The sequence below is a fragment of the Lycorma delicatula genome, chromosome 3, assembly GCF_047948215.1.
Source record: "Lycorma delicatula isolate Av1 chromosome 3, ASM4794821v1, whole genome shotgun sequence".
Lineage (NCBI taxonomy): Eukaryota > Metazoa > Arthropoda > Insecta > Hemiptera > Fulgoridae > Lycorma > Lycorma delicatula.
Genome location: NC_134457.1, coordinates 195,563,282 through 195,579,323, shown reverse-complemented (window position 1 = coordinate 195,579,323; position 16,042 = coordinate 195,563,282). Strand labels below are relative to the sequence as shown.

Here is a 16,042-nt window from a genome sequence, read left to right as displayed (position 1 = left end):
ATCATCACTAGCAATAAAATCAGGAGTCAAAATTATAAGGCAATGTATAGAATGGAAACGCCCACAACCACCCACCTCCAAAGAGTTTAAAAGCCAATCATGACCAGGAAGTTTTATTTTCACAAAAGTTTAAACACAGAAACTTCAATACTGGAGCATTATCAGGAAGGATACCGAGCAATGAACTACTTATTATAGTGAGATGTACATTGACAGTTTAAAACCTGAAATTTTAAGCACATGCTAACAACTAAAATTTTGTTGTTGTACATGCAAACACTTGTCTGCAGGCAGCCTCCCAATTCTGTTGAAACAATTCACAAAACTAAGTTTGCATCAATCAGCTCATCCATCCTCTGTTATAATCCTGAGCTCACCCTTTCAGAGTATTTGGTCAGCTTAAAGATAAAGAGGTGATGCCTCTTTATCTTACTGCATCAAGAACTGAATGATATGGTGCTGACATATCTCACTGTTCAGTGAAAAACATGTTTATCTGTGAGCATAAAGAGGCTTATACAATGATGTAACAGGCATATTGAATAGCAGAGATTAAAAAATATTATTTTTGAAAGTATTACCTTTACTGCAGATAGTTTTTTGTTTAACTTTGTACACTTTGTCATTCTGTTGAAAAATACAAATTATTACTATTTATTTCATCACTGTTTGCAAAAATCATTTATTATTATGAATTTTTTTTTTGTTTTTCAGTTACGCAGCATGCTGTGATTTCCTTCAGAACAACAACCTACTATCAATAATTAGAGCACATGAAGCACAAGATGCTGGGTATGTTATGCGATTTATAAGTATAATTTAATAAAAAGATGTACTCCTAATGCAATTACTTTCAATCTCTTATGAAATCTACTGCAAAAAATAATTTTTGGGAAAACTGGTTGATAATAATCATTAGAAGACCAATTGGGATGATGATAATGACATCGACTGAGAATTTGAAGTAATGTTAAGAATGTTTGAAAACTGAGATTTAATTTACAAGTTGTTGACTGTGTTCATTTTCTTTAAAATTACAGCATCTGAAAATTTACTTCATAACCCATTTAGTTTTATGCAGTCTGCACTTGGCCAAATATCTTTCATTAGTAGTCTGTCAGTGATAATATTAGTTGTGTTGATCTGGAATACTTGTACTTTGTTTCAGCATTCAGTATTTAATATAAAAGGCACAGCAGTTGCACATTTTACAGATGCAGTTTTAACATTTTTTTTTAATCTTTTCATGTTTTTTTTTTTGTTTTGTCCTAATAATAATAGGCTTTCTTATTTTATTAATATCCTGTTTGCACACTTTTGATACACATAGAACATAATTTACTATGAAAACTGTTATTCCGGAAAAACTATTAATTACAATCTAAGTTGTATTAATTTGATTGAACAAATATAAGTTGATTAGAACAGTCTCTTTTATAAATTTTTTGTCATACGTTATTTAACAATGTGGTTGTCCACTCGGTTATATTCTGTTATACGTTTAGAAATTATTATAACAATTTTTAGTGCAATTTCCTGAGATTGTGAATGTGACAAATTAGTAAGATAGAATTTGCTGGTTTGTATTTTTAGAAAGTTTGTTTATCATAAAAAAAAGAAATTTTTCTCTTAATATCAGTATATATAGTCTATATAAACTGAATAGGACAGAATGCCTATCCTGCTTTTAATGGTGTTTAAGAGTTTAAGCACTTAAAAGTTTAATAGCTCCTAATTTAAGATCATTATCAGAACTATTTGAAAGGATAAAAAATTCTGGAAACATATATTTGCAGGGTTGAATAGCTATTATATCTGTGAATTGACTGAAATTTACATCATTCATGTGTTTTCACTTATACTATTAAATAGACAGTATCTTTATTGATTTTTAAAAAAAATTATAGTAAAAAACTGGTGCGACTAGTCTTATAAAAGCATGCAAAAAATAAATATATTAATTACATAATTCATTACATTAGAATATATATTATTGATTGATTAATTATCAATATATTTTTTAATAGAATAATATACTTTGTTAAATAAGAATATTTTTAAAATTTTGAAAAATCATATAATTTTCAGGGCTATTATTTAAATGTTTTTAAAAGTTTATTGTTGATTGTTCTCATAGTATAATTTTTTTCAAATTATTACAGCCTTGACAAACAAGGATTAATTATGTCTGTAAATTTTATGTCATAATTCTAAGGTCAGATTTACCTTGAATAGGAAACTATCCTTTTCAAATATTCTTATCTTTTTCAAGAGAAACAATGGAGTGCAAGAATCCAGTAAACAACACTGGAAGATTCTGTAAAAAGTATTTAAAAATTAGGATAGAAAAAAAACAATAATGAGGAGACAAGAATCAAAAGTGAAGTCAATTGAGGACTAATAAAAAATATGAATAAGATGTGCATTTACAATGACTTCGACTGGTTTATTAGATAATGGTAATAATATGGCTAATTAGCTATATTGTCAGCAATCTGTTATTTAGTTTCGGGTGCCAATAAACAATGACTGCTGTGATTGTGAACAATCCTGCTAATTGTAACTTTATAAGATCTGTGATTAAATTTCACAACACAAAAGATTTAGATTGCTGACAATCACTAAAAATTTATAAACTTAATAATAAAAGAAGGAAATGGCTGTCACAATGGTTGTCCTTATATTGTGAGTCTATTAACCTAACCTAATTCCACTTTTCAACATTAATGATGAAAAGAGGAATAGGAAATCCAGTGTTGAGATAGGGAAATGACCTTGTTAAAAGAATGAATACAGAAGTTTGAGAAAATTACTTAACTTCTTGTTGTGAGATTTCTAGATGTAAGTTACTGTGTTTTATGTAGAAATTGTTCCTAAAACTTTATGCTATATAAAATGCAGCTAGATAACTAGAAAATGTTATTTGACCACAAACAAAAATGAGAGTATGACATCTACACAGTTAATTTTTGGACTACAATAATAGAGCAGACCATAAAATCAAAGAATATCCATGCTGTAGTTTCATGAAAGCAGAGTTTTCAAGCAGGCCCAGTTGGAACGAAGACTCTGAACACTGTTTTCTTCAACAAAACTATATCTTTAGTGGATTGCTTGGCACTAGGAATACTAAAACGTTTATTGTGAACACTTAAAAAGTAACAGATGTCATTTAAAACTATGATGTAGTATGCTGACATCAGAAAATATTTTTATTCATGATAATTTGTATCTGTAATATTAAGAAGAGTCGTAATATTAACACAAACATTTTGACCACTTTGTTTTTGCTTGCTCCAGTCTTGTGTGCCTTCTCCATTAGAAGCAGCTTGGTTTCATTATATTAAACAAAAAGAGAAGTTGAGAATACCGATGTTGAATGAGCTGAAATCCAGGCAGCAGATTTTTTTGTACTTTGTTTAAAAATAGTTATTTGTCAATATTTGTGCTTAAAAAAATGTGATATTTGTAGAAAAATAAGGTAAGATGTGTACAAAGATTGAGTGGTTAGTAATTTTTTTTAGTAGATGAAGGTGATGTATCCTTTTTAAAGTATAAGTTAATTTATGCCTGATTTTTATTATACCCGAAAATATGCTTCTCATAGACTATCAACAATATTCACATTGCATTCAGTTTTTAATTACTGTAATATAAGCAGTCATTAATTTTTATAAAATTATGAATTTTTTATTATATAATATAAATGTTTTCAGGTATCGAATGTACAGGAAGAGCCAGACTACAGGGTTTCCATCACTTATCACAATATTTTCTGCCCCAAATTACTTGGACGTATATAACAACAAGGTATTAATTTAATATTTGTATATTCATTTAGATCATTACTTTGGTGGAATGGTTAAATAAATAATTTGTGAAAGAAAATCAGTGATTCTGTCCATAAAAATTATTTTTATCTTATAATTTTTTATATCATTAAAAATAATAAAAAAATGTTTATTTCAATGAAAGGAAGCATTTAATTAATTGTAATTTTTTAAAAATTCTGATTTGAATGCTTGATTTTTCCTAGTAACTCATATACTTATATATATATCATATTCATTTAACTGAGTGTTATCTTACTTCTTAAGCATCAGGTTGTGCTAAAAGCATTAATGTCTAATGTACGTTGTGTTACCACTGCCCTTATTTCTTTTATCTACTTCTGCTAAGTTTTTTTTTTTTTGTTACACAAAGGCTGTCCTTACAACCTTATGTCATGCAATGCATGATGGAATTTGTCTCAAGTAGTTGGAAATTGAAGGTTCTGAAATAAAGTAAAATACTTTACTTTTAATTTTAAGCCTGCCTATGCTTGTTTTTATAAACCCTCTAATTACCAGCAAATAACTGTTGTTAAAAAACATTATTAGATGCACTTTCACGTTATTTTTTAGAATATATTTGTTATAAGGACATCAGAATCATTTAAAATTATATATATATATACATATTTTTAATATGTAAATAGTCATTAACATTTTGAACACTGTAAAAATTTTATATGATATGAAATATAAACTACCAAAATAGAGTAATTAGATAAGTTAATTTACCATATTAATTTCCAATAACCAGTTTTCACGGTATCCCATATCTTCAGTTGGTATTAAATTCTATATTTATTATATTAAAATATATGTTTTAATGATTTGTTTTTTTCCTGAAATTGTAATGTTTTTTATTATAAAATTTTGAATGATATAAGTGTGCATGTAATTTTGTACTCCAACTTTGGAAATGTATAATTTTTCTTTGTACTATTGTCATTATTCCATTTGTTAAATTGTATTTTAATTTAGCAGCTTCCATCACCGAAATGTCATGGTGGAAACGTTCACAGTGTTCATCACTTATGTGTCTGAGGTTTTCCAGGAAAAAATCCAGATGTGAGTGGAGGAAATGTATTTTCAAAAACATTACATCTCATAGCCCTGTGTGAAGTAAGAAGATGATTAACAATATCATGGTAATTGTCGAATTTTTGTTGGCCTAAAAAATTTTTGCAAAGATCTTTAAATGAAGCCCAAGCTGCTTTTTCTATATTATTTAACATGATATTTGACCAACTCTCTTATTTGAGGACCAACAAATATTACTTATTTAATTTTTCCTTCACCTACATTTGGAAATTTCTGTCTGATGTACAAAAATCCAAGACTATCCTTCTTCATTGCTTATACAAAATTTCTCATAGTCCTAGTTTGATATGGAGAAGGGTAAAAATATTATCGAAAAATGAAAAAAATCCTTTAATTAAAATTAAAAAAATTTTCAAAATGGTGGGTGATGGAAAGGTTCTGAGTTCATATTCATTTTCAGCATCAAAAACAGATTAAAATCATGTATCACGTGTTAGGAAACAAAAATAATGTTTATCAGTGATTATTAACCTCTGTTGTAAAAAACATTTACAATAAATAATAATTCAAAAAAAAAAATATCAGAAGTTATTAATGAAATAAAATTTTATGTATTTATCATTTAAAAAAAAAATGTGTATGTGAAATTTAATAGGCATACAAGTAAGTCATGTGGTGTCCACATCAGATTTGGTAAAACATCTGATTATTCGTCTTTGTTTTCATTTTGTTGATGGTTAGATCATAATAATTTAAAAATAAAAACATAGTAGTAGGTAGATATAAGACATACATTTATTTAAAGAGTAATAAATGGACTTTTACTCTGTCATAATATTTCATTTGAGGTTGTTGAATTAATAAATGTATCAATATTTGATGTTAGTAAATAATATTTTAGCAATTGTGTAACTGTCCACTTTATTAAAGAATTGGTGGATTGTATCTCACTTTCAAATGAAATAAGTTTAAATGAAGTGCAGATTTAAATGTGTGTATGTAATTTAATAGGCGTACAAGGAAGTCATGTGGTGTCTGTATCAGATTTTTTTTTTTAACATTATTTAAATCTCCAAAAACAATAAATTATTTTTGCAATCTTAAGTAATATGTTTGCATTCTATCAGATGGTGAACTACATCAGTTACACATTTTTTTTTTTGTATACTGTATAATCTGTAAATTTAAAAAAAATGTTTATCGGTTTTATCTGTATAAATATTGTTCCTTTTGTTGCATTTAATTTTGAATATTCCTCTTAATTCTTCTCTATTATTTTTATTATTGTTATTTCTTAAATATTTTGTAATGTGATTATTTGGTTTATAACTTTTTTATATTTATTTTTATCATATATATTAATAATTTTTTCCATTATTTTATTTGTGAATTGTATTTTAAGTATAAACTATTATTAATCTTGTATTATTTTTTGCCGTTATATTTTTTTACAACAAAATACAAAAAAAAAACTGTAAAATAATAACAGTTGTAATACAATGTAACATTTATAATGATAATAGAACAAAGGAAAATACTACGTTTTAAAGAATGAATTATTCCGATGTTAAACAGCAAAATTACATGTGCATGTACATCATTGAAAATTTCACAATAGAAAATATAATTTTAGAAAAAATAAATCATTAAAGAATATGCTTTATTTAATAAATATAAAGTTTAATACCAACTGAAGATGTGGGATACTGCGAAAACTGGTTATTGGAAATTATTATGGTAAATTTAACTTATTTAATTACTGTGTTTTGGTGGTTTATTTCATGTAATATTCAATATATATCATACTGCTTTGATAATGTATTAATAGTTATTTAAAAAATCTTAAACCAAAAATGTAATTATTAAGAAAATATGCATATTAATTTTTAATTATAACAAATTTTTAAAGATTCATTTTCAAATTCTTTTTTTTAGAAATAGTAATAAAGCATTTTTTATAATTGAATGTATTGTTTTTTACGTTTACTTATGTTTAGCTACACATTGTGTATTTTGTTTTAGTCTTTATAAGATTCTGCTTTGAGTTTTGTATGGGCCTATTCTGGTATTGTAAAAACAGTTTTTATACAATATAAAACTAATAACTTTTAAGCTTCTACATATTTTTCTAATTTTTAATAATTCATAAACCTGCAATGACTATGTATACACATACAGCTGTAGGCATTTCACTTGGTGCATGACTTGTTCAGCAGAGTCCCTGGTTCCCCTACGCTCCCAGCCCATCATCTATAATCGTTTCAAACAACCAGTGACTGATCACAACTATAACGCATACCTATAACAGCTTGTTTACTCAATCATCATGTAAAATGACTAAATATGTCAAGTTTGGATTCTTATTTTCATTGCGTAAATAAATTAAAGATACAGTAATAAAATATAACAGAAACTGAAATCTGTGATAATTAAAACTTATACATAATAATTAGTCATTATTGATACATTCCCTATTGCCCATTTCTTCAAATATACTCATCTTAAAAGCACATATTGCAAATCTTATGAATCAGTTCAATTTGTTCATTACAACTGTCAGCTTCAGTGATTTGCAAGTATTTATTCACATTTTCACTGTATACTATTTGAGTAAGGTTATAACAGTTAATTTTTCGTGTCCCATTGTAAGCTGTGTATTTTTTTGTAAATTAATATTGTCATGTGATATTATATTTGAATAATTTAGTCAGAAAGTGAAATTTAAAATGTCAAAAGTTGGGGGAACTAAACTACTTTATAGTCAATCCCATAAAATTTTGGCTAATGTAGAGTTCATGAAAGAGGAAGCAGAGAAAGGTAGTAACTTTATAATTGACACTAAGAAAATTATAGAAGGTGTTAGTGCAGCCACTGGTGTCTCGGATAGGTCTGCGACTCGCATAAAAAATAAATAAAAAAATTGCAGCAGGTTCATCAGCGCCTTTTTCAACACCAAGGAAAACTTTTCAACGGCCAAAACCTGTCACTGGGCCTGATGATTTTAACCCTTAAAGCCTCAGGTGTTTTCAGCTAGTATCAGTCAAACATTTTAGTTCTCAACCCATTTTTCAGAAAAATATAAACCTTTACTAAAATTAACATAAAAAAAAATAGTAAGCATGCAAAAATAATGAAAAATTTCTCACCTACTCAAAAATGCATGATGATAATGGTGAACATGCTTCCAATACAGTTTATTGGTCCAATAAAATACTAAAAGCATTTATTCACTAAAATTAGTCTACAAAATCTAAAATTATAAATTTTCTCTTAAAATTTAACTGATAAATTATATTTTTGCACTTATTTTTTCTTAAAAGTATGATATTTTATGAATAAAATAAAAATAAAAAATTACTGAATTATGTACAATATTTACAAAGTTACATGATTTTTTCTAATTCTTGGCACTATCAACACTTATGCTTTGGAAAACATTCACCATGTAATCCTTTGTTGCAGCGGTTGCAGACAGTTCTTGATGTTCTTTTGCTTCCTTCCTTGCTACAAATACAACACCTTGACTCCTTTCCTTTGGCAGTTTTCTTAATCTAGGGAACTATGAGGATCTTCTGGAACACCTTTCATTTGCAACCATTTTTTACCAATGTTTCAATGATGTTTATCATGAAAGCAAGCTGTGATTTAATTTTTGTACCAGCAAATTATGTATGAATGTACAAACAAAAATGTAAAAGTTAAGAAGCATTCTACCCGTAACATTATATTCTAACCTTCTTCCAGTAACGCATAGACTTTCTTTCATCCAAATATGCATACAACATCATGTCGGATGTATCAGTTACACCCATATATTTATTATATTGTTGTATGATTTCTGGTTTTGAAATAACTTCATGCCTTCATTGAACAGTTACATCTATATCTCTTGCTAAGCATTTACTGGATAAAAGTAGAACAAGAGCTGTTTGAAATTTTTTCTCTGTAAGCACAAGCAAGCCACAGCCCAGAACGAAAGTATTATTTTTCACCAACAGCAAATTTTCTTTAGAACCCTTGTGGTAAAAATTTTCTGTTTTTTCTAACAGAAAATGTGATATAGGTGCCAGACTCATACAGATATTGCAGTAAAGGTACTGATGTGAAAAAATTGTCAGCAAAAATATGGTAGCCTTTATATAGTTGCACATTGTTAACAATTTTTTTACTACAAAATAAGATCAAGTTTACTAATTTCACTTTTATCTTCATCCCTATTTGAACCTTTGTAATTGAATAAAACTAAACCTTAATTACTACTACCAGAGTCACACAACATCCAAAATTTAATCCCCCAACAACAGTGTTTTTTATTGCGCAGATATTATAGTAATGTGGCTATGTCATGATGTATGATGGCTATGGCTTTAAGGCTTTGTCATCTTTGGATTCAGTTATATTTCTATAACTTTCATCCTTGAATTCGTTATCACTGTCACTTGCAGAAATATTGTCAACATTTTCTTCACCTTATCTGCTGTCACTTGATAATTCATATTCATTTTAACTTAACTTCAAACATGTCTTGTATATCATGAACACAGACTAGATCCGGCCATAGTTTTACAATAAAAGCAATTACAAATATAAAAAAACAAACTAAATATTAAAATAATATACTTGAATTAATCTTCAAAAACATTTAAAAGAATGAATTTACCACAAAATAATGTTAAAACAAAGAAATAAAACTTATAAACTTCATAGACATATCGACAACTAGCACTCAGTATGCAAGCATCACAATTCGATATGTAATTGTAAAAGTAACAATACTTTTTTTTTTTGGACAAAGTATCAATAGATATACTGATATACTACCATTGTATTCACAGAGTTCTAAGCTTTGCATTGATGTAAAATCATCCCATCTAGCAGTTAAAAAAAGGGCTATGTTGATCTCTAAAAAGAGTCCTGATGTATCAGAACCTTGCACTTTCTGACTTCGTTACAGGGTCCTAATAGATTGGTACCTTAAGGCTTTAAGGGTTAATATCTGTGTTATATGTAATACAATCAGTCAATCACTTTTACCTTTCAGAAAAATGTTTACCATCTGTTAATAAAATACTCAAAAAACTGAAGGATGGTAATGTGTTTCACAGTGCAAGCCAATCATTACTTCGAATTCTTAAAGCAGTAGGGTTTAAACGGTCTGGAATTCCATCTTAATAACTCCGTATTGGTTGAATGGTTTGATATTCAGTACCAAAGATGTAAGTATTAACAAAATGTCTGAATTCAGAAAAGCAAATTTACCAATAGTTTTTGCAGATGTGATGTTCATCCATAGCAATCATTTACAAAAAAAATGTGGGTTAGAAAATTTAATACGGCAGAATGTTTGAAAAAACCTATTTGTAAAGGAGACAGAACAATACTTTTGCATGAGGAATGATGGGATTTATACCAGGTTGTCTGACTATGTGGAAATCAAGAAGTACTACAGGGGATTACCTCTGTGATATAAACTACACTAACTACTCTAAACAGGTTCAAAATAAATTACTTCTTAAACTATCTGAAAACAATGTAATTGTGATAAACAATGCACCTTATCACAATGTAAAAGTTATAAAGTTCCTAATTCAAATGCTAGAAAGGAAATTATGGTAAACTGGCTTCAGTTTAATAAAATTCCAATATCTCAAATTGCCTTGAAAGTGGAATTGTATTATATTGTCAAGGAAAACAAAAAGTGCTGCGCAAAATTTTTTTGTAAAAGAAAAACACCAAGATGTTTTAAGACTGCCTACCTACCACCCCGCACTAAATCCCATTGAAATGATGTGAAGAAATATGAAAAACCGGGTCGGTAACCCAATGTAACTTTCATACATGAAGAAGTTGTTAATCTTTGTATGGATAAATTTAGTTTTACGGGGCCTGAACAATGGAAACCAAAAATTCATAATCGCTTAAAATGTGAAGATAAAGATAAAGCCGAACTACATATTTTAGAAAATGCAGTGGAATCTTTTATAATATGTTTAGATGAAAATAACAAAAGTGATATAGATGATAACAGTGTCTACGAGAATGATCCGGATACTAGTGCTGAAGCTGTGAGTGGAGTAGAGGAGTGTGATAATTGTCTTGTGGTAAGTTGTTTTTTTTTTAATTTTTATTATAGCTTAAATCAGAGATATTTCAGAATTGCATTGAACTAAATACTAACAGTATAATGTGCAATCCTACAACATTTTTCTATAAATAGGATAAATAAATAGATAAGATAAATATTAAGATAAAATATTAATTGTAAGTTGTTAAGTTCAAAACATTATAATTATTAACACCACATAACCACTCACCGATGGTGGGAAAAGTTTACTAACTATTAAACCGCCTATTAAACTATCTCTCCACATGCCAAGTGAAATTATGCCTACATTAGTAAGTGTGTAATTATTATATTTTTCAAGACTGTTGAGATTGTTTTAAATATACATTCACCTGGAAAGTCTTAGAAATATAATATTTAGCTAATTGTAATTAATATACATAAGTATCATAAAATTATAAATTGACTGAAGCAAAAGAAAAACTAAGCATTGCTGATATGTTGTAAATGTAGAGTTAAGAATGAATGTGTTTGTCAATTTAAATGTTATAAGGTGAATCAGTATGTTTACTAAATAGTTGAATAGTGGTTAATAGTCCTGTACAGAGTGAGGTGTGGGGATGTGCAGCCTTTGTGTAACTAAAAGAAATATTGTGACCAGCCTGGGCTCCAGTTTTAATTCCCCATATATTAAAAAATTATTGTTCTTTAACTGTATTCTCAAGTTAAGGTTCCTTTTTGTTTTAGTGCTCCATTAAGTACAGTTTCATTACTACTTTAAGATTCTTTGCCAAAATTTTTGTTGAAATAATTGAATTTTAAGTAAATACTTAATCACCAGTGAGTGTAATGGCATAGATCACAAAATCATGTACAATGAACGTATGATAGTGTTGATTTTTTATGATATTATTTTAAACTGTTGCATAGTGTTATTCTAAGGATATTGCCATATGGCATACTGATTTCCAGCATGAATGCTCTGGAAATTGCTATCTCTACTCAAGACAAAGGTAGTTTGATTGTCTAAGAATCCTGCAAATGAAACTAGCGTATTGCCATATACATTCCACTTGGTCAGGATGTTCAGTATATATCTAATACATATGTTTCATAGTTACAACAAATCTGATGGTTCATTAAGCTATGTCATATTATTTCTGCAAATTGAATAAGATAGCAGCAAGGTGCTCAGAACAGCTGATTTCAATTACATGATTGGTGGACGATCTGCCTCATTTGAGGCTAAAGACTCAAATACTTTATTCTGGTATAATAAAGGAATTCTTCCAAATATTTCACTTCACAATGATGTCTGCAATTCACCAATTACACGAGTAAGAGATGAGGGCAGTATCTGGAGGTATAATATTTCTTTTTACAAGCTAATAGAGGAATTTTAATGGCTTCACACCATGGTTGAGAGAAAATATATTGTTCAGAAATTTATTGTAGAAAGTTTAAACTTTCTATATTACCGTGCAGCACTTTACCATTAAGAAAAGCAGGTAGTAAAATAAAAATATCTTATCTCATACACATTCCAGCATATATGGATCTGTACTCATACCTTGACATTGAAAGAGTATTTTTTATATTGCGTAGTAACTACTACTGTTAAGCTTTTTATTTTATTTATTTCTTCTGTGAATAAATAAAATGTATTTAATAGGTAAGAGTTGTAGAACTTTTAATCTTGCTTTCTTTTCAAAAATAACAGATAATTTTAGTTTTATTTATATTTATATTCATTACGGTATTTTCTAATAATTTCTGTATTACTTTTTCCAGGCTGCAGTTCTGAAGTATGAAAACAATGTGATGAATATTCGTCAGTTCAATTGTTCACCACATCCATATTGGTTGCCAAACTTTATGGATGTATTTACATGGTCATTGCCATTTGTTGGAGAGAAGGGTATGTACTTCTTTATTGATTCTACAACAAGAAAAAAATTGTCTTACATTCATTTTTGTCTCTTATTAATTAAATTCATGTTTTTTGTAAAATACTAAAATTTATTTTTAAGGTTTGATGTTTGTATTTTGTAACTTATTCACAATTGTATCTACAGGTTGCTGCCTGCATTTCTTTTAGGATGAAAGTTGATCTTTGCAGCATTAAAAAAGTAGAAAATATATCTCTGACTGTGTGGTTTTGAGACTGGTATAATAAAATTAACTGTCCTTTGATCTAAATTCATTATACAATTATCCTTTACAAAGTTTTTTCTTTATTTCATTTTTCTACTTTTAAGTTATTATATACATTTATTTTATAAAATTTACTTGTCCAGTGAATTAAAAAGTTGTAAACAGGTTTATACGTTTTATATTGAAAATTTCTTTTGTTATTTCATTCATGATTGTTGTGTGATTAAAGTCATTGTTCCAAGGCAAAACTTTCCATTAAATTATTCAGCTGTTTCCCCTATAAAGTTTATGTTTTCAGAACTTTAATCCACTTTAAAATATATAAAGGTTCCTTGCATTTGTATTATTTATTATAATTTAATGGTGTAAGATATTTGGTTTATTGTTGCATGTGATTAATAAGTTGGGTCAGATAAATTCAGTCCTTTTTTTTAATTAATTTTTGGATTATATTTTTAAAAAGAAAAAATATAATGTTGAAGTATATGATGATATTTCAATAAATTCAAAATATGATTAGGAATTTGCAATTAAATATGAATATTAACATATTAAATATTCTAATAATACTGCAAAGTATAAGGTTAAATTTTGCTGTTAAAACGTTATCCAGGTTAGTGATGTATGTAAGTATGTGATATAAACTTGTGAGTTATTGTTTTACATCTTCCTGAAATAATCGCTTATTGTCATTACATCGCTTACTGTCATCTTTAAAAACTGTACCTTTTTTTTTGACTCAGTAGCTTGAAGTCTTTTCTTATTAAGAAGTAAGCACAAATATCTTATTAACTGCCCTGATCTGATGTATCTTATAGACCCCTATACTTCTAGTGAATCATGTGATTCATGTTGTAATCATTTAGAGTAAAGCAATCATTGACATCTGAAATGATAGTCATATAAAATTGAAATCCTGGATCCACATTTTATTTCCCAAAATCTCATGTTCACTTTTTCAATTTTGGTAATTCATTTTAAAAGTTTGTATGTTAAAAAAATCACGAGGCTTGGCTGGCCTTAATCAATAGACATTTCAACCATTTGACTTATATAGTCACTAGGCGGGAAACAAAAGCCCCAGATTGGAGCTCAAGCATTTCTGTCCCACTGGATCTAACCAAGGGTGTTTCTACAGATCCTGGCAATTTCATCACGGATTTAGCAGATTTCTGACTTATACAGCCACAGAACAAAAGATGAGGAAAAAGAAAATGAAGGATAAGGGAAATCAGGTTGCATGATGAAAAAAGACAATCTATCCTTGTTACATTTAACTGCACTTTTAACATATTTAATGCATTGATTATGCAGTCGAAAACACAAGCAACCACATCTTGCCGCACTCAGTAAATGTTTTTGCATACATTGTTTTCTTAAAACATAATTTTAACTAACTTCAATTGCAGCTAATTTTTGAAAAACGTCTTGGAATTAAGTATTGAAATAAATAATTTTAAAGTTCTTTATCGAGATACATTTCAGTTTGTTAGTAAGCTGTTGCTTCAGTTCTTCATTTTTATACATGTTATGGATTTGTTTCTTTTATTTTTTGTTATGGTTTGAGTTAGAGTATTCATTAAGTGTATTTTTATATACACTTTTGAATTATTTTAAATTAATTAATTAATTTAATGAATTATTGGAATTAATTAAGTAAATTTAATTATTATTAAAAAGTATTGAAATTTTTATACAAGATATATCTCTGACATATTTTTAGATTCTATTTTGATTTTGAAAGATATCTTTCAAAGATTCTCGTAGCTTATTTTTAAGTGGTTGATTACATTGATTATTACCCACTAATATAAATTCCAATAGCGTACCGTGAGGAAACATCTAGTTTTTTTAAATCAGGTGATCTGTAGAAACCAATCATGTCTTCAGCTGTTAACATTAATTTTACATGACAAGAAACACCCATCAATTTGTAGGTACTTCCTACTACTTTCAAGTATATATTTGTTTTTAATATGTTTTTTTATTAAACTTATTTACATTCCTATGATTTTTTACAACATTTCATGTGGAATTAGATTTATAATAAATATATCTTACGAGTTTCTCTTCTTTTTTTTTTTTTTATTAGATTTCAAAATATTTTTCTACTTCACGTCTTTGTTTTTTTTTTTTAGTTTTTTTTTTAACTATAAATGATTTTTTTTGTATGTTTAGTGACGGAGATGTTGGTGAATGTATTAAACATTTGCTCTGATGATGAATTAATGTCAGATGGTGATGACGCCTTAGAAGAAGGTAAAATCAATCATCTATATTTTCATTATTATTCTTTATTATATTATATTTAATACTTTAAATTATTTTCATCTTTATAAATTGTACATTTCATTCATTTATCTATTTTTTAATATATTTATTCAGCTCATTTTCATTGCATTAGATTTTTTATCTCTCACCATCTTTATTGTATAATAATTGTAGTTAGAAAGTTTTTTACCTTTTTTTTTTATTTCAAAAGAAAGCATTTTAATTATTCGCTTTTTATTTTATTAAATAATATTGCTTCTATTGAACAGTAGTGGTATATATTAAATTGCTCCTTTTACTGATTAATTATAATCTTCTTACAAATAAAAATACGCTTAAACTTTTGATTAAATTTGTAATTATTTTTTCCTTTAAAGAACGTTTGGATTAAATGGCACATAGTTATTATGATCATACAAGATCCAGAAAAATAATATTATTATAATTAGTGTGAGTTATTTTTTAATGATTATATTTAATTTTGTAATGCCTGACAATAAAACTTTATTCAATCAAAATTCTAGTTATTCCATGTGAGAAATAGGAAACTAAATAGGGAGAATTCCAGCCTCTCATTTATGTCGGTTGAATATAGCATATTCAAAGTCAAAATCAGTATGGTAAACCAAAATTTAGTTGAGAACTATATAAAAATAGTAATTTGATTCATTATTAAGGATACATT

General features: G+C 27.5%; 1 protein-coding gene across 5 annotated transcripts in view; it reads left to right on the top strand.

Annotated features, from left to right (window-relative positions):
• The window catches only part of LOC142322336 (serine/threonine-protein phosphatase 2B catalytic subunit 2-like), a 552,551-nt gene that overhangs the window by 460,473 nt on the left and 76,036 nt on the right, over positions 1 to 16,042 (top strand). For all 5 annotated transcript variants that reach the window (XM_075361295.1, XM_075361299.1, XM_075361298.1 and 2 more), the window contains exons 7-10: positions 715 to 792; positions 3,717 to 3,810; positions 12,724 to 12,850; positions 15,265 to 15,345. In XM_075361295.1, the coding sequence (XP_075217410.1) occupies positions 715 to 792; positions 3,717 to 3,810; positions 12,724 to 12,850; positions 15,265 to 15,345 (380 nt within the window). The remainder of the gene's footprint in view (positions 1 to 714; positions 793 to 3,716; positions 3,811 to 12,723; positions 12,851 to 15,264; positions 15,346 to 16,042) is intronic.